General features: G+C 34.4%; 1 protein-coding gene across 11 annotated transcripts in view; it reads right to left on the bottom strand.

Moving 5' to 3' along the window:
• VPS13B (vacuolar protein sorting 13 homolog B) overlaps positions 1–18,923 on the bottom strand; it is a 427,964-nt gene that overhangs the window by 369,889 nt on the left and 39,152 nt on the right. For 8 of the 11 annotated variants that reach the window (XM_038130163.1, XM_038130155.1, XM_038130158.1 and 5 more), the window contains exons 4-8: positions 15,952–16,078; positions 11,710–11,877; positions 10,345–10,526; positions 7,394–7,568; positions 2,345–2,610 (exon numbers count right to left, since the gene is read on the bottom strand). In XM_038130163.1, the coding sequence (XP_037986091.1) occupies positions 2,345–2,610; positions 7,394–7,568; positions 10,345–10,526; positions 11,710–11,877; positions 15,952–16,078 (918 nt within the window). The remainder of the gene's footprint in view (positions 1–2,344; positions 2,611–7,393; positions 7,569–10,344; positions 10,527–11,709; positions 11,878–15,951; positions 16,079–18,923) is intronic. The other 3 variants (XM_038130164.1, XM_038130160.1, XM_038130162.1) reach the window with 1 other exon arrangement.

The raw sequence follows: 18,923 nt of genomic DNA, 5'->3' as shown, positions 1-18,923 counted from the left end.
AAAGATGAAACAGATACACAGCTGCACTACAAATACCAAATAAGCTTATAAACTGCTGTAAAAATCCATTAATACTTGATTTATTCTTCCCAGAAAAAAATTAAACATCATTATATTATAGACACATTTTTTGATTATAACCATACAAATTTTTGTTTCATGTCATGGCAATCAAGAGCAACATGCATTTATATTTCTTGCATGATTTTGATATAAAAATTCAAAATGGGAAAATGTGCACAGGTTAAAAAGCACATAACCTACAGCTAAGAAAAACAAGTAAAAAGAGGCACTCTATATTGAATATATTACATTCAGCATGAAAAACGCAAGTTAGTTTATGGTGAACAGCTTAAATACTTCAAATTCTAATTTTTAAAAAAGAATATCTACACACTCTTTGTTTTCAAGACTGGATACACATGGATGCTGTTTCAATTTAAAATTTTGTAATCCGAATGTCCAGGAAAATTGGATGAAAAAAGTCACTGATCACCCTTCACCTGTGTGCAATTATTGCAGAGGAAAAGCAATTAATTGATTAAAAGGACTCAGAAATTACAAGAATAGTTTTCACCATTATTAGAAAACGGTACATTTAATTTGGCATGATTTTTAGCTGGAATGATATCAACTATTCAAAATGTTAATGCAGAAACTTGACCTTATTTTTTAACCAAAATATGAACCACAAATTAATTCCATACACTCTTTGCATGCAAGCAGAACAATGAATTCTGTTTTCCTCCTGTCACCATATTAGCATCATACATCACTTCACATTTAAAATTTCTAGAATGCAAAATGTTACATTTTGAGTAGTTTTTAATTACTTCCTAAGATAAAATGTGTGAATTTGCAAATGAAGCCTTAGGAAAACCCCTCTCCAGCAAAACACACGTTCAAAAAATAAGTTCATATTATTTTTAATGAGTTTTCTTGCATGAGGAATAAGAGGACAAAATTATTACTGTATGACATAGTGTAAAAGAAGATGCTGAGCCATGATAAATGAGAAATTTGAACTTTAGTGGCTTGTTCACATTTCAAGTGGTGTCCCAGGAATATAATTAATGGAGGGGAAAAAAATTATATTATTTATTTTTAGCCTCTTTTAATGAGAGCTGAAGCAGATCAACACAAAAGAACACGACTGAATGATTGAACGTTGTTGATATCTTCAAATTTTTCAACCAAATTTTTCAGGAGGCTGAAGGCTTAAAACATCAGCATCTCCACAGAATATCTACAGCTTCCAAAGTCACTTGTCTCACCCTTTCTGGCATTTGCTGAGCAGCTAAATGCCCTTCTACACCACCAAACAAAAATAGCTAAATTAGGCATAAAGCCCCATAAAACATTCTTGCGCACAGACGTCAAGCCAAACAGGCAAAAAGGGGACAGAGAGCTCCTGATGGTACTGGGTATAATCAGGCACATAATTTTTGTATAAGAGTTACAGAAGTCTTGCAGTTAATGTGAAAGGCTAAAAGTCATAAAAATCACCCTAAATTACTCTGTGGCAAAGTTCTGACCTTGATTTCATACATGCTTAATTGTACAGCCAAAAGCCACTTGGTGTAGTTATGCACATAGAATTGCTTGCAAACAGTTTGACATGTTACAAGTATTCTGCTAATTCAATACCTTAATTTCTAATTTCTGTCAGTACATCTCAATATCTTAGTCAGACTCTCCATATTCCCTTCCGCAATCTTACAAAATATTAGAAGGCCAGCAACCATTTCCAGCTGTGCTTAGAGCTAATATTAAATATTTTTTCTACATATACTGTTTATAGCTCAGCCTATATATACTATTTACCTTTTTTTCCTTCAGTACAATTTCAACCTATGGAAAATGAATTCCACATTATCAAGTTAAATTGGTATTTTCACATACAATAGTCCAAAAAAAAGAGTAGTGTCAAAAAATTCCTCCAATTCTAGCTCTAAATTACAGGGGCTTTTAAAAAGAAATACATATTTGTATAAACATTAGATTGATAGAATACTGCAGTGAACATTCAAAAAGCTTTCAGGCTTTTTTTCCCATTAAAAATACTATACTAAGTAAATTAAGTGGTTTCCTTTGAACATTATAAAGGTCACACTCAAATCCTAGCTCAAATAACAAATACTACTCACATTGCCATTATCAGTCCAGTATGATGGAGGGAGAATTTTCAGCTTTCACATTTCTTGTTATTCATTAACTTAATACTCCCCTCATAATACCAACAATATTTGTCTTGAATCAAACAGTATTTGAATGCTCAGTTAAAATCTTTATGCACTTCCTCAATAAGTCAAATGAATCCTTTATGACACAGAGAAATATTTACCTTAAAAGTCACTGTTGCCTTTGTACAGTAAAACCCAACTGAAATTATAGGATCCTTGAGGGACTGAGACTTCTGCTGTTCTGCTGTTCCATCACCAATTCCACCAGAATCATTCTCTTCATCATCATAACTCACTATAGCAGGAACAAAAGACCAAGCCCAAGAAACCCATCCTTGTTGCTGGTCATCATCTTGATGGAAATAAGGATCTTGACTAATGTACTGTGTAGGATATTGCATTACTGAGCTTGCTTCATCTTCTGTGCCTTTTAAAACAAAAACCAAGCTAAATTTCAGATAAACCATACTTAAAAATTTATTTCTTAAATTCAATTTTATGGTATGTGAAATTTATCTTGGACTGTATTCCACACAGCATTCACTGATACTTGGCTTATAATCATAGGAAGTCAGTACAAATTTTAAATTACTGAATATGAGTTTCGAAGCAATTAACATTTTCCTCCAAAAAATATTAAGGGTTTTTGCCATAGTTTTAGTATCATACATCTGCAGTGAGACCAGAATTTGCCATCTATACCACAAGTTTTCAAGACTGCTTCCACTAAAGACCTTCTAAAGCTGCAAAATTAAATCTGACTAAATAATGATATTATGATCTTGTAGTTTTGAATTTTAAAATTAAATTCAAAAGTACTTCAAGTTAATCTATGCTACTACATAACTAACTACAAGTTAATCTATGCTCAAAAAAGCTGGTATCCATCTGTGAGTCAAAAGTCAAAATGTTGGTCGTCTGTAAAAATCAGTACAGATAGCATGCAGAGCAAAACAAGAACTTCCCCAAAGATTCAAGTCCAAGACTCATGATCCAAACAGGTAGGTAATGTAATGCATGTACAAAGAGCACAAATAGCTTTTATCTGGTTTCATCACCACTCTTATGGGACTCATGAGGGCTATTAAATACTTCAGAATTACTATAGGTAGTACAGGATGTAGTACTGCTCCTGAAAGTGAATGTTATGCTCAATGAATCATTTAACTGAGAACAGAAATAGCCATATTCCAATTCTATTCACGTATTTTCAAACTCAGAGATCCCATTTTTACAAGTTTTAGACCTTTTACTGTTTAGTCTAATTAGTCTTTAGCCTTTTACTCTATTTTTACTTGCATAACTGAAGAAAGAGGAATAAAAAACACTTCTGAGAATTCTCTGCACATGCTTAAGAGGCAAGGGCACCTCCTCCCACAAAGGCAGCGCAAGCTCCCTTTCTGCTCTCTTCACCCAAATCTCAAGGATCAGATTTAAATCCAGAGGCAAATCTTGAAACACAGCAAATACAGAAGAGGTGCACATAAAATCTTAGAAAAAGCCAAGAGGAAGAACTGTCAGCTGTAGAAGAAAAAAAATTGATACTAATCATGACTCAAGTAGTTTAGTACAGACTGCTGTTGGCAAGCACAAAAGAAATGCTGGAAAGCCTGGCAAAAACTGAAAAAAATGGAGCTGCAGAACCTGAGTCATGCATAACATTTGGTCTACCTAGCCACAAATTTCAGCCATCATTTAGCATACCCCTTTTTGAAGTACACACAGATAACAGAAAAATATGCCAAGTAATAGTCTGGATTGTCATAGTTTTTAATATTTTGGAAAACACCCTTTTACTCTAGCTCCTCTATCTACATACTGTGAGACAGAAATAGAAAGAGGAAGCTGTATCTATTTTCTATCACTAAATTAAAACTACTACAGCCACTATACAATCACCAAACTTAAGAAAAAATGTACATCAGCCTTATAAACAGCATACAACATCCTTTAAACACTACAAACACAAATACAATGTAAATTCATTTACAACAAGGAATACATGAAGGAGAGTATGTACTTGGGAAATACAAAGTGTCTTTACTTTTAACTAGCTACACTAATGACTTCATTGCCCGTAAACATATTGGACAATGAAACATCATGACAAAACCCCTGTGTTACTTACCTGAGTTTGTTAAAGGACAAAATGTTACCTTGCATCAGGTTTCTAAAGCCACTTTTTTTCTAGCCATTCATACGAGTTCACACTGGGAACAGTCTTGCTCCATAATGCAGGGCAGTGATTCCAGTTAAGAAATACATTTTTTACACATTACAAGAGTGCAGTGTGACTGCATCTCACTGCTTGCATGCTCAAATCAAGTCTGACCTTCAGAAATTTACTTTCTTTTAAAGCGTTTGAGATATTTATTTGTAATAGGATTCTGGAAACTGTTATCTCTCAACATAAATCTGGAATTAACCCAGTAGAAAAATACTCTCTTGGTACTTATTTCTTTCTTTCTCTGTCTGTGTATGTTTTCAGCCAGGTATGGTTGATCCAGCCTAGCCTGTGGCTACATGAATACAAGTGCTGGCACTAGAGGAAGAAGGAAGGAAAGCATCCCTGCTGGCAATAGCATGAATCTTCATCTCATTGAATCAACCATGAAACTGTATGAGTGAAGAAGCTGAGTACATGCTTCAAGAACAGAGATGTAGTTGTTCATTCTTGTGTCACTAAATAATGCATACATTAAAATTCATTTTCTTATTCACAATTTGTCTGCTATAAACCAAGGAAGCTACTACAAATTGATAACTAAGACACTGGAAACAAGCATAAATGTCATGACCATTTTAGCCTGTGTGTGGCAAAATATTTTGCAGTAAAGAAATAAATGGGCTTCTAAAACTGCCTCTACATCTCTGCCTTGGCCACCCAACAACTGCCATCTGTCTTGTGTTTTGAAGGAGATAGTTCTATCAAATACATATTATCATATAATTAAGTTAGAGCACAGCATAATTGAACAAGAGCTGTGTAGGAAACTGGAGATTTCTTTTGCAATCTTAGTCTTATCACTGACCCTTCTGAAAATCTTGTGTATAACAATGCAGAGCGACATTATATTATTTCTTTTTTAGACGGCTGTCTTGTGAAAAGCTAGGAAGTCATACGGACTGTTGTTCAAAAGAATGCAAATGAGACTGACCAACAGCAATTGCAATTCAACCTTCCTGAAGGCATACATTAAAACAGGGATGACGAGATGGACTGCCAAAGATTTTACACATACTTGGATGTAAGACTCTCAAATTTAATTCTAGATGCAAAAGAGACTGAGTACTTGTAGGCAGATGCCTTTTAACATTAATCTTTGCTTAAACTATATTTGTATCACCACCCATTTCACACCTTAACCAAAAGAAGCCGAGTAAAACCCGCATAGCTCTGCTGACTTCTGTCCTCTTCCACAGTTAAAGCGTCCTTCCAGTTTTCTCATCCCAGTTACTGTGTCTCCCATCCTTATATTTTTTCATCTGGAAGTCATTGCTTACCCATCCCAGCTGTTCTCATATTGACTCATATGATTTCCCTATTCTTTCTGTGTCTTTCCTGTATCCAAAAGGCCCTAGTTGCCTTACTGACTCCAGGAATGCAGCCACAAAATTCAAGCAACTCTAAATACATTCTAATCCTCTATGGCCACTTAGCCAAATCTGGGGGAAATTTCATACTAACAAAAGAAAGATATTCATGATACAGAGACAGTCCTCTGTCTGAAAGGAAGGGTAATGCAGTGTTTCAGAGAAAACTTCCTAACACTTTCTCCTGTAAATAGTACAAATCATTGGTTAGATAGAGAAAGTTATTAAAATACACACTAACAATTTTTGTAAACTTGTATGCTTTTAAAGTCTCAGCAGAATATTGAGCCAATATTTCCAGAATTTAATTACTTCTAATGATATATCTTGTGCAAACACAAAATCAGCTCATGTTTGCAATGCAGAGTCTCTAGTGCAGAAAACCCAACTTTAGAGACAACAAGAGAAAACTATTTACAGATATCTTATTTGTTTTCTCAGTTCTACACAGCAGTAACGTGACAGAGGATTCTACATCTGAAATAAGAGTGAAAGAGTCATCTGTGCCAAACAACAGTGGAGGCCATATTTGGAAAAAAATTTTCCACTGCTGTCATTTACCCATCATTTATCACTTTCTCTGAAACCAGAGAAGACAGCAGCACAGAATTTAAAAAAAATCGAAGTCTCCTAATGCAAATTAAATGGTATATTTCTTCAACAGAACAAAATTAATTAATTTAGTAGCTTATGCATAGCTTTAAACTGCTGTAATATTATAAATTTAAGCCTAGTTTAAGAGAGCTATGTCACCTTCAAATGAACAATTTTCTAGGTGAGGTAAATTTCTCATCCTATTCCCCCAGCTTCAAATACGACATTGGAAAGATAACCAAAACTTTTGTCTTGAGGAGATTAAAATTAAAATACAAATTTCTAAATAAATTCACAGAATCGCAGAATAAGCTGAGTTGGATAGGACCCACAAAGATCATTGATTACAGCTCCAGGCCCTGCACAGATTCGCCCCAAGAGTCACCACCCTATGTGCCTGAGAAGCAGCAAATGGGAAGCAATCACACAAAGAAAATTCACCCCTCATCAGTGCAATGCTCATGAAAAGATCCTGTTGCACTAAGTTATCACAAAAGATCACACAGAAGAAGGAATGTCATATGAAAATAAAAAGCAATTGAGACCAGACAAGGTAAAAGGACTGTAACTATGGGAAACAGTGCAAAGTAATATTTCCTTGCTTAGAACAAGTTCTGATACATCTACTCTCAATAACCATTTTCAAAGAAATTAAGAAGCATACTTTGGCTTTCCTCTTACTTAGCTCAAATGTGGCTGCTGCCAGTTTCAAACTTGCTTATGGAAAGGTGCCATGTTGCATGATATACTGCCAGACAAATCTAAAGTACCCTACAGTGTCATAACTCCCAAAATGGTCTTCTTAGGTCATATTTAACCTCAGTTTAATTAAGATCATTAGAATTATAGAACATAACATTAAGCATGTTAAAGCACTGCATCCTTACCCAGCACAATGCCTCTAGCAAACTGCAGACTGACAAGATACTTGGCAAGAACTAGACTTGGATACTTACATGTGCAAAAGGCAAAGAAATTAATGTTTTCAACATTTCTTGTTACAAATTAAAAGCTGTACTCACCTGTGATATTTCCCAACATATCTTTAGTGTGGCAAATCAAATCTTCACTTTCCCCATCTTTGAAGTTGCCTATTTCTCCATAATACAGAGCAATCCCAAGCTGCATTATACGTATAAACATAGGAAGCTGCTGATCAGAGATTGAAAGTTTCAAACTTTCAACTAACGTGTGAATCTGTAACATGAAAAGAGAACAAAAACAAATAATAGCAAAGCTCTGTCATCAGTAAAGCCCAGTTTTAAACCATACAACTCTGTATTCATTTGGTATGGGAATTTTATTTACAAAAACAAGATTTGCAATACAACAGAAGACAAATGACCACCAAAAACATTCACTTGGGTTGTCACACAAGATCTTCAGCTGAAAATTTAAGTGTAACATGTTTTACACACACAGAAACATTTATGTATTTGTTTTTTAAAGTTATTGCTGAAGAACTTTCTCAAATCTAAGTGATGTAAGAGCATTTAATAAATGCTCTTACAATGCTCTAACTTTATTTTCATTATAGAGTTTCTTTAAAATCTCTGCATGCTCTAGAAAACCTAGATATCTAAATAGTATATCTAGATAAATTCTAGATATACTGGTTTTTAAATACAAGGTCCTTCATTTTGATTCTTTCCCACTCTAAACATTGGCCAAGTAATGGGGAAGAATTAATTCCAACTGCAGTGCAGAAAACAGGTTCCTCTGAATATTCTGTTTCAAACGTGCAGTTAAGGGACCTTTCACTAAATGAAAGAAAGCTTTGCAAAGACTAAAATTTCTGGCATGAAAACTTATCCTTCTTTAAAAACTTTAGCTGTAGAACAGCTAAATACTTCAAATATTTTGAGTATGTGATGATTCGATAATATCAAAGTCAAACAAGATAAGAAAGGTACCTTTCATTAAGTAAGAACTGTATAAAATAAAATTATTGCACCAAAACTACTGTCTAACATTAAATGTATTTTCAACTCCAGGTCCAGTTTCTAAATGTTGCAGGTGAAAATAATGGAAATTAAAAGTAATTACATATCAGTGTTGGCCTTAATGAAATCCAATTCAAAAACCATGAAAAATTACTTTTAAACAGTATAGCACACCCATGGGTAAATAGAATTATAGTAGTAAAATCAGTATTTGTATAAATAGATGATAATGCTTTCATATGTGCAAATTAAGGAAGTCTTAGTCCAAGCCATAGAGAATGAGTAATAACATTACATCAGCTGTTTACACAGACAAGATGAAATATGTCAGGTGTCAGAAATATGCTATTTTTTTAATTCTCTGAAAGAAAAAACCATGTAAGCTCTTAAGATACATTTTGGAAATTAAAAATTAATCCTTGCACACCAATTTTCCGTGGCCAGTTGATTTAAAGTTGTTAATAGCAAACCTTTTCTGTGCAGAAGAACAACAGGATGGATAAGGAGTAAATCTCTTAAGATGTGGAAGGGAAAAAAAGGATTGCTTTGCCAGAAGCCTCTTTAAAGGCACACAAAGAGCATATGTCCTAGTGGAGGACAGGAATACTAAGCAGCACTGTAGGCAATGAACATAATTTCACTATCAGTGGAATTCAGCTGCCCCTCAGAAGATTGATTCATCTCCCTAAAACTGGAGGAAAACTATAATCTTTGTGTGAAGTTAGATTCCAATACAGTGTCAACACAGTGAGTGGATTTAGATTACCGAGAGGACAGTGCTGCTACAAAGAGGTGGAGGCAGAACTCACATCCCTAGCCCATATCAGCTCACCTGCCTCATGGTTGCCTCATTTCACGATGAATTTCACAAGAACAGCAATAAAAAGCTTACAACTCTCATCATTTACGTGTGATTTGTCACCTTCACCCATGTACATTATTTTCATTCTAAAACTAGAAGTAGGAGCTGAGTGTTCCCAGTTCAAAAGCATACAAAAGCATATCCAAGCACTTAAGAACAGTCCTGCTTTGAGAAGTTTTAACTCCATTAAAACTCCTTAAGATTAGTTTAGCCAAAACTTAGCAATGGACATAGTAATCAAAATTATTTAGATTATTAAAGTGTTCTAGCCCTTACAAAGAAACCAAAAGGGCACATGTCCTGGAAACCTCCTCTCAAGACTTAAAATCAGACATGCTTTAGTAAGTTAATAACATATAGTATTAAAGTTCACATTAGCAAGAACCTCACAGATTCGGAGAGAAAGTTGGAGCACTGCTGGCTTTTGTCCTGAGCTGGAAAACTAATGTCCTTCAGAAAGCAACCCTTCAGGGAGCTGAAGCTACAGTAATACCATTTGCAACGGAGGCTTTTAAAAGGATTTTAGTATCCTCAGATTAAATTTAATTCCATTAATGAAGTTATTATATTTACTAATAACAGTTCTTTTTGCTTCAGCCCTATGAAAAAACAGCAATCATTGGCTAAATATTTTAGGCAGTCTTTAAAAAACTGAATCCTGATGACCTAATAATAATAATAATAATAATAATATTGTTTTGCCCCTGCTCACTAGGAGCTGAGTTTGGCTTGCTAATCCATCTCACATGGTTCACTGCAGAGTGTCAATCCATTGATGCTTCTTGTTATTCATAAGAGTTGGAGCTACATTTGAAACAATAACTTAAGGCAAAAAAAAAAATCCTTTCCATCTTATTGCAGACACCATAAAGTATACCACCAGGGGTTTTTAACAGATTATCTGCAGAAATTCTTTCCCCTCTTACAATTATGGGGTTTTTTTAAACTCCAGGAAAAAATGAAAATATTAGAAAGCATAACTTCCTTACCTAGGTTCTGCTTCTGTACATAAACTAACTGCACCATATGAACAAAATACAATTTAAAAATTTCTTTAGCAAAACACAACAGTATAAGCTTTTAATTTTACTTAAAATTTTTAAGAATATTTTGAAAAGCCTCAAAATTTCACAAGTGAGTTGCAAAAATAATCCTTTTGGATACTTACTTTAATAATTGATGGCATTTTGGAGTTGAGGTTATCATAAGTAAAATGTAGACGAGTCCTGAAGGAGCACTTGTACAGCAGAGGTTCCTGGTAAAATTCAATTTTACCACTAGCATTTCTCTTATCAAGACACACTGTGCAGTCAGAAAAGTTGATCATCTTCCTCAGTACCAAATCAGTGGCTTTTAAAAGAAGTGTATAGGTTAAAAAAACATACTACATACAAGAAGTTGTGCATACAGGTTCTTAACTAGAAGAAAGCAATACAACACAGTTTTTTAGTCATTATTTAAATCAAAGTACTTGCTTATGTGACTGAAGAGAATCAAAGTATGGAAGTACTAAAGCAAAGTACTTGCTTATGTGACTGAAGAGGATCATTTCCTGTGTCAGGCTTTTTATGCTTGAATGCATAGGAAGTGAGGACAAATTACTTACACCCAATAAAAATTTTCACCCTGTCTGCTGTAACTTAGCTCTTTTTATAAAAGAAGAGTACTGTTTCATGTGGAAGCATACAATTACTATCATTCTCATTATTCTCACAGAAATAGTTTTGCATATTATCCCCCAAAGTCTTCTTTTGAACCTTCCAAAAGAAACAAGAGCTTTTATAGTGATCTTAAAGTAAAAATATATTTTGTGATTTTGTCATATTAGTTTGTAATTATTTTAGCCAGAACAAAAAAATAGGTTCAGGAAAACATTAATTGAATTCCACACTCTACCTGAAATCATCTGTGTGATCTTAGCACAGTTACTGTGCCCCAGTTCCACCTCTAGCCAATGTCAGTAAGAGCACCTAGACCTACAGGTGGCAATTCAAGTACTGAAACATTCAAACACTGAAGACCAAGATAAAGAGCCAGAAGTTGGGGGCTTTCTTCCCCTGAAAATGTGAAGTGAAATGAATCATGTCTTGCAACTGGTATGCTGTGCTTACTACTGTGAGTGCATTTTACTGCCTCTCTTGCCAGCCTGTTCAGAGTTATAAGATCATCACAAACAAGTGCAATGGAATGTCTTAATGTGCTACTGCTCACTCACAAAACTTGCCTAAGCACTCACTGCCAGCAGCAAGCACTAATTCAAACACCATCACAGGATGGCAAGAGTGGGCAGAGGACAACACATCTTGTACGATTATCTGTGATCATAAAAGGATGTAGTATCAATCAGTCTATATTATTGCAGTTGGCTTATCAGAATTAAGGTAAGGACAAGAGAAAAAACTGATGGGAAATCAAAACAGACATAAATTGTCTTACTTCTGATAAAAAGACATATTTATGAGACTTAATAATTTCTGTATGAATTTAAGAGTGCCTCCACAGTGATACATAAAACCAAAACATATCAACTCACCAGAGATGTCCATAAATGCTCGATCCCAAAATTCATCCACTGTATAGCATTCTGCAGAAGTGATATTGACTGAGAGAACAATATCATCCTCCACATACTTCAATATGAGATTGTTGATCACAATGTTGACATTATTTACAACACGCCTAATCAAACTCTGAACATAACCTATAAATTAAAACAAATTTTTGGCAATGATAAGGGAGACATGATAAACTCGTTTATTTAGTAAAAAAATTCATTATTTCAATATATTTATTATTTTCAACTTGCACTCTTAAAAATCAAAATTTAAACACACTATGTATCATTTTTACCGAAAAATTAACATGACTTAAAACTCTAACATTCTGTGTAGTTGTTAAGTCAATCAGTATCCTAGAAATGCAAGACACCATTAAAAAACATGTTGAAAACTATGAATACAATGGAGCATACGAAACTAATTAACTTTCAAACTAATTAGGAAAACAGAACACTATGGATTACTGTAGACAAAGAATTTTAACAATTACTTTTTTACTTGAGAGATATTTAGAAATAGGTTTGGAAAAGTGAACACCAGCTGCTAGGTTACTTTTCAAGTGTGCATATATTATGCCTAGGTGCTCTCTCAGTTTTTTTATAAGTTAACTAAGCGTTAACACACCTGGCACTTTCTCATTCTAAAGCCTAATATATCCACTTCTTGTTCAGAAAGACCCCTCTGAGATGTATCAAAACCAATTTCTGTCAACAACCCAAATAGTAACCACCTGCACTGAAGCCTGTGGGGAACAAATCCATTTACGTGTTTTTTACCATTTACATGTTTTTAGACGTTATGTTATTGGAAAAATAATCTCACCTGGGAATTCACAATATGTGGCAAACACTCATATTTTTAACAATATTGTAAAGAAACTATATACTACCCATATTCCTGTCTTTCATGTATACTGAACCTAACTGTGGACCCAACTCACTTGTGCTAGAAAAAAAGCAAGTCTTAAAATTTCTCTGTTTTCAAATTTATCACATTACACACATCTAAAAATATACTTAATAGACACTATTGAGTGTTCTAGTTTGGTGACTGTGCTGAAAAAAGCTAGCTAATGATAGAGGCCTAAACCCACAGCCTTCAAGAGCAGTTTTCTGAAGCTTGCATTAAATAAAACTCCTTTATGTCAACAATTTTAATTCAAACTAAAAATTAAAATGAACATCAAAACATTGTCAGATACCAAGGAAAACACATAAGTTGCTACTTTCATTCTACTCTGCTTTTTCTAGGTATTCATCTTTTTCACACTTATATATAACTTTTCACTTTAGGGTATGTGGAAAGTTTTACCATTACATAAGTGATTTTCTTGAGTTTCACAACTAAAAATTTGCCCAGCTGACACAGGACATTTTTTGTTTTTTCAGGATTCAAAGTCATCAATGACCAGAAAGAGGAAATACAGAAATACAGTCAAATTCAATGTTTTCAGAGCTTAATACTTCAAGATTTCTAACATAATCTGAATTGGCTTTTTCTGCATATCAATCTAAAACTACTGAAAAAAAATGGGAATAGCCTCTTTTTAAGGATTTTCTCACTGACTCCTTCAAACGATAACATTTTTAGTTTATATGAACTCAGAAAACCAGATTTATTATTTCAATAATTAAGGGGCATAGGAGACCCATATTCGTCACTAGAGTGATGTAAACCAGCCTGTAAATAAATAGAAAGCAGCACAAGGCATTTAGCTCCTTTTCCTAATTTCAGCATAGAAATTTTTTTTTGCAGACTATTTAACTAGCTACTATAAAATTGTAACTAGTTATTTAACTATGAGTTTAAAGCAAGCTACTGATTTCATTGAAAAAAGTGAAGCTGTCTCTCCACAGGTCCAAAGTTTTTTCAGTATTTTGCTGTCAAGGGTCTTTCAGGAAAAGAGCAACACCATTTTCATCTGTATGTCCTTTTGACTGAGTGCATTAAGAGAAGAAGCACAGTCCTATCTTTCAAAAAAAAAAAAAAAAAACAAAAACAGGGGTCATGGATTTGCTAAAAACTTAAAAACCGTCTATGGAGATATTTCCAAGCTAGTGGTACAGTATATTGTTGTAAGTATTATACAAAAACCAGCTTCCTGACTAAGTTTAACTTCAAATACACTAGAAGCAGATTTTCACATGTGAGGAACAGTCTTTTAAGAAATTGTAAATCCTACAATTCAAAACAAAATAATAAAAACATTAGCAAGTTTATGTATAATAAAGGGTTTGTATTTTTTTCATGTTTGGGGTTTTTTTTTCAAAAGGGTTTTGTTTTAAATACAAATGGGGAAAAGCAGGTAAAGGCTACTTACACTCCTGTGATTTCTAATAACACTAAGGGCATCTTTGCCACTGAAAGATAGGTGTTCTATGGTAAGTGAATAAAGCCACCAAAAAATCTGTAGGGCTAAATTCTTTCCTGAGGTGCAACATAAAGTCCACGAGTGTGTTTTTTCAAATTGTCCAGAACCCAGGAGGCTGAAATGAGCATTAAGTGCTACAAATGCAATTTCAAATCCAACACTCCAAAAATTTTGTATCTCTGTAGTCATAGAATCAATACCATCGGAGCAGACACATCTAAACAGTTTAAGTTTAGCAGAAGTCTGTTGTTGCCAAAGCTACCTTTTTAGCTAAACTTTGCCTCTGGAGATTAATCTCCAAGGACACTAAAAGAAAAGGACAAATAAATCTTTATAAAAATACAGCACTAATATGATACACACATCCTCCAAGAACGAAGAATAAAACCAAAACAAAACACTAAGCAGAAGACTCCACATCTTACTAAAATTCAGGATGTGCAAATTAAATCTTTGGTAAATCTATACTAAACAGTGCTATTTCTCCACTCAAAACCAAAATCAAAGCCCCCATGTATTTACAACTCCATAATTTACAAAAATTAATACAACTGTACTGATACAATTTCACCATAAGGAGCCAACTTTAAAACTCCTGCAAATGTCACTGAAAGAATATATTAATACAATTTTTGAGTAGTTTTTGACTTTGTTGTTTGCAGATGTGACCCAAAGAACCAAATTCCACAGAGCTGCCACGGCTGAAGCGCTGTCCATGGTAGGACACGGTTTCCCCCAATTCCAAGCCCCTGGAGTTCATTGGATCACTAATCTCTAAGAGCCCCTCCAGCCCTGGCTCCCCAAGTAACCATTTCAAAGCAAGATGATACCATGTAGCACATCTATTACACGCACTAAATGTCAATATTGTCTTTGATTCAAGTCAAGTATAAAGTTTCTGTTAACAAAAGACAGCAAGGAAGCCTCACACAAAACTATCACATCTTTTACCTATCTAAAATTACATGACCCAAGGCAGCAAGCTGCAATTCATTCCAGTACTCTCCAATTTTACTTTTCTGCATGAATCACCTCATATCCAAACACAGAGGCAAGAGTAATCAGATACATAGTTCCTTAGGCATTTTTATACCATAAAATTTCTCCAAGTTCAGCATCCAAATTTCACATTCACATTGAAATTCCATATTCAGGAAAAAAAAAAAAAACAAACTGGTGACAATCTCCACAAGTAGATACAGGGCTCAATAAAAAACATTAATAGAAAATGAGAGAGTTTGGGGTTTTTCAGCCTGAAAAAGAGAAGTCTCCAGAAAAATCTTATAGCAGTCTTCCACTACCTAGAAGGAGTCTATAAGAAAGCTGGACAGGGACTTTTCACACAGGCATGTACAGATAGGACATAGGATAATTGTTTTAAACTGAAAGAGGGCAGGTTTAGATTAGATAATGGAACAACATTCTTTACTTTGAGGCACTGGAACAGGATGCCTAGAAAAGTTTTTTTCAAGGCCAGACTGGATGGGGCTTTGAGCAACCTGGTTGAGTGAAAGGTGTCCCTCCGCATAGCTGGGGGTTGGAACTAGATGATTTTTAAGGTCTCTTCAATCCAAATCATTATATGATTCTATGATGATACCTTGAACTATAAATGAGTTATGTGAATTTAAGAATTTGATAAAATGGAAAGAATGGTTATCAGCCTTAAGCCACATTTTATTGTGGTTTGGTTCTATTTTCTAACATACAAGTATTTCACTAACCTTTGTGATTTGTAGGTAGACAAAACCATAATAATCTAACTTAAACACTGTGGTCATCTGAATAAATTTCTGTATTTAAGTTACACAAAAATACATCACCAGTTTCTGAAACGACGGATTACCTGGAGGTAAATCAGGGTCAGGAGAAGCAGCAGACTGCTGAACCCGTCGTGCTTTTACTGCTGATTTCAAGCTTTCTGTGGTACTGCGGTTTGTGGAACTGGAACCACAACTTTCGTGGTCTTCCTGCTAGAGGAAAAGAAAGCAATGAAGTCAACCAAACAGAAAGAAAATAAATGTGGGGAGAACTTGTAAAGGTTCTGTAATTTCTGTTACTGTTTTTCCATCAACTCAATCCTGTACTACAGAAGTTGACACAAAACAAGCTGGACAACATTAAATGAATACTTTCACTAACTTTGGTTTAAAACAGAAACCTGGCATTTAAATATTTATTCCAACTAAACATATTTCTTCTAGCTCCATTTCTGCTGAAACATTCCTTCAGAGACAGAGCCCAGCAGATTAGCAAAACAAGAATGAGAAACTACCTAATTGCATGAGCTTTTATGCCTACTCATGAAACCACCTCAGATGGTTCCAAGATGTCAGACTCACATCCTTCCTAATACCACTAATTGAAACTGATTCATAAAGCAAAATATTTTTGCAGACTTCTATAACAGTAAAACAAGACCCCAGAAAAGATAAATGAACTGAGGGCACCTGCTCCTCTTGAGCTTCTATGCAGTTCATTCAACATAAGGAATTCAGAAGCAGAAGCATGGCTCATAATTCCAGAATGTGATACAAGCCTTTCAAGATGAGATTTGCAGACACAGGAAAATCTTAATTAGCTGAATCTAGGATTTTAAATACACCAGTAGTATTCCCATTACATTCCAGAATGACAGTTTAAATACAAGGCTCAGGTGTAAGAAAGCCATGAGAAGTAGTGCAAATATTCTTGTAAATGTATTAAAAGTACAGGTAAAAGAGGATGCAAACACAGCTTTTGACCTAAGCCAAATTAGTTTGATAGACATAGTCTCTTGCAGAAAAAGTGAAAAATACTTTCTGGGTCATGCCACTCATCATATCACACAATTTTTTCACAAAAAGAAGCTTTGGGGAACAAATGTCAAGTAACACAGTATGAATTATTATATTCTTAAGTCCTCTTAACACAAAAAATCAAGCAGCTTAAACTGTGCTGGGTTTTTATGCAGGACAGATCATGTGTTTCTCCACGTGCTGCCTGGTATTTCTAATAACCTCAGAGAAATCACAAAAGGGAATCTTCACATTACTTGCTTTTTGATGTGGATTTTGCTTCCCATTAAAAAATTAATACATGCAATGATACACTTCAAATGCAAGTTTACTTCAAAAGTAACTGAAGAAATTTTTTTCCTTCCACTCTGTACATGGAACAACAAAACAGGGAAATTCTCTGATAAAATGAAAAGACCATTTCACTAAGAAATGAAAAAGAAGAGCATTAAAATCTTAGTTGAGGGAAAAATAAGGTTAAGGTAGAAGCTTTAACTCATTTGGGGTAATTGCATAAGACAGACATATTCATATATTAGAAGACCAGATGATAGCTTCTGAAAGAAGGATGAGTTACCATAAAGGATTTGAGACTTTCCAGTTACTAACATAGTATTGAAAAGCAAGCTGTTGGATGCTTTTTGTTTTATGGTTATTTGGCAATTTTAGTCATATAGGGAATTTTCATTCCAGTGCATAAAAACCCCATAACGGGTGTTGAGAATCAGCTCTGTTTAGAGGGCATTTGTTTGTTTTCTCATCTCTGACTAACTTCTGATACTTTTTATCAAGGAATGCAAGTCTCCTGAAGACTCTCCCTGGACATAGAACTGTGGAGCAATTTCAGTAGAAAACCACCTTTCTCTTTATAGCATACCTGACAGAGATAAAGCAAGAGCTTCAAGCTTTCATTAAGTCCAGCATGATGGAAGCCTCTTCCTTAACATATATTTTGTAATCAGCAGAGCTCAACTCTCCTTCCTCTCCAGTTTACTGAAAAAACTTAGATCACACATTCTTACGCTAAAATGTTTTAAATAACTTTTAGATATACTCTTTCTTGGAAATCAGTTCACATGTAGTACAGAAGCATTTTTTCAGGTAAGACACTACACAACTATTTATGTTTTGAACTTGAAGAAAAGCTCAAGCTCAATCACCACATTTCCTTCTTCAGAATGCTGTGCTGCAACTATTTAATGACTTGGTCTGATAGGATCGCATTACACTTCACTTTTAATATTTATGTCAGCTACAAAATAAAGAGAAGGGGGGAGAAGGGAATGGGGAAGTTCTTTTTCTCAAGTGTTAACTCTTTCAAGCCTGATTACATTCAAGTCTAACTTTTCTATCTACATATTGCTATAATTATGTTCAATATATGTTCTCAAAACTTCACAAAATCTATGCAATATTTTTGAGTATTATGAGCAAAGATTAGGTTAGAGTGGTATAAGCTTTTACCATTTTGAGAGAGCTAGGAATAAACACTAGCACTTTTGAGGGGGGATTGTTTTTTTTAAAGGAAAGGAGAGGAGAACCCTAATTCTGAAACTAAGTCTCAAATCTCAATATTAAATAAATTGTATAATAAACACCAATTATAAGTTTATTAATAAACACATTACATGCAATAAGCTCTTCATATTTCCCCGAGCTACAAGTCTGTTGTCATGGAAAAACAGCTATAAACCATTTACAGCAAGCTGGACCTCAACAAAAGCAAAAATGTACGTATTCCAAAATGGTGCTAAAACACAAAACAAATTTATCTCAGAAATATACCTGTGTGATTTAATCCATACGAAGTAACAGAGTACACCTACACTTAAGAAGAATTCAACCTGACTGACATTTGAAAAAAGGGTGCGGATTTTTTTTTATCTGGAATAACATCCATTCATTTCATTACAATACACAATTATCAAAAATATTTTTGGGAGCTGCAAGGGTTGGTTTTGAGTTTTTTTGAGCATGAACATAGACACCATTTTTCACAACAGTTACTGGTATTTTATAAGCCAAATGTATTCTTCAATTA

Source organism: Motacilla alba, chromosome 2, assembly GCF_015832195.1.
Source record: "Motacilla alba alba isolate MOTALB_02 chromosome 2, Motacilla_alba_V1.0_pri, whole genome shotgun sequence".
Lineage (NCBI taxonomy): Eukaryota > Metazoa > Chordata > Aves > Passeriformes > Motacillidae > Motacilla > Motacilla alba.
This window is presented reverse-complemented; position numbering and strand designations above follow the sequence as displayed.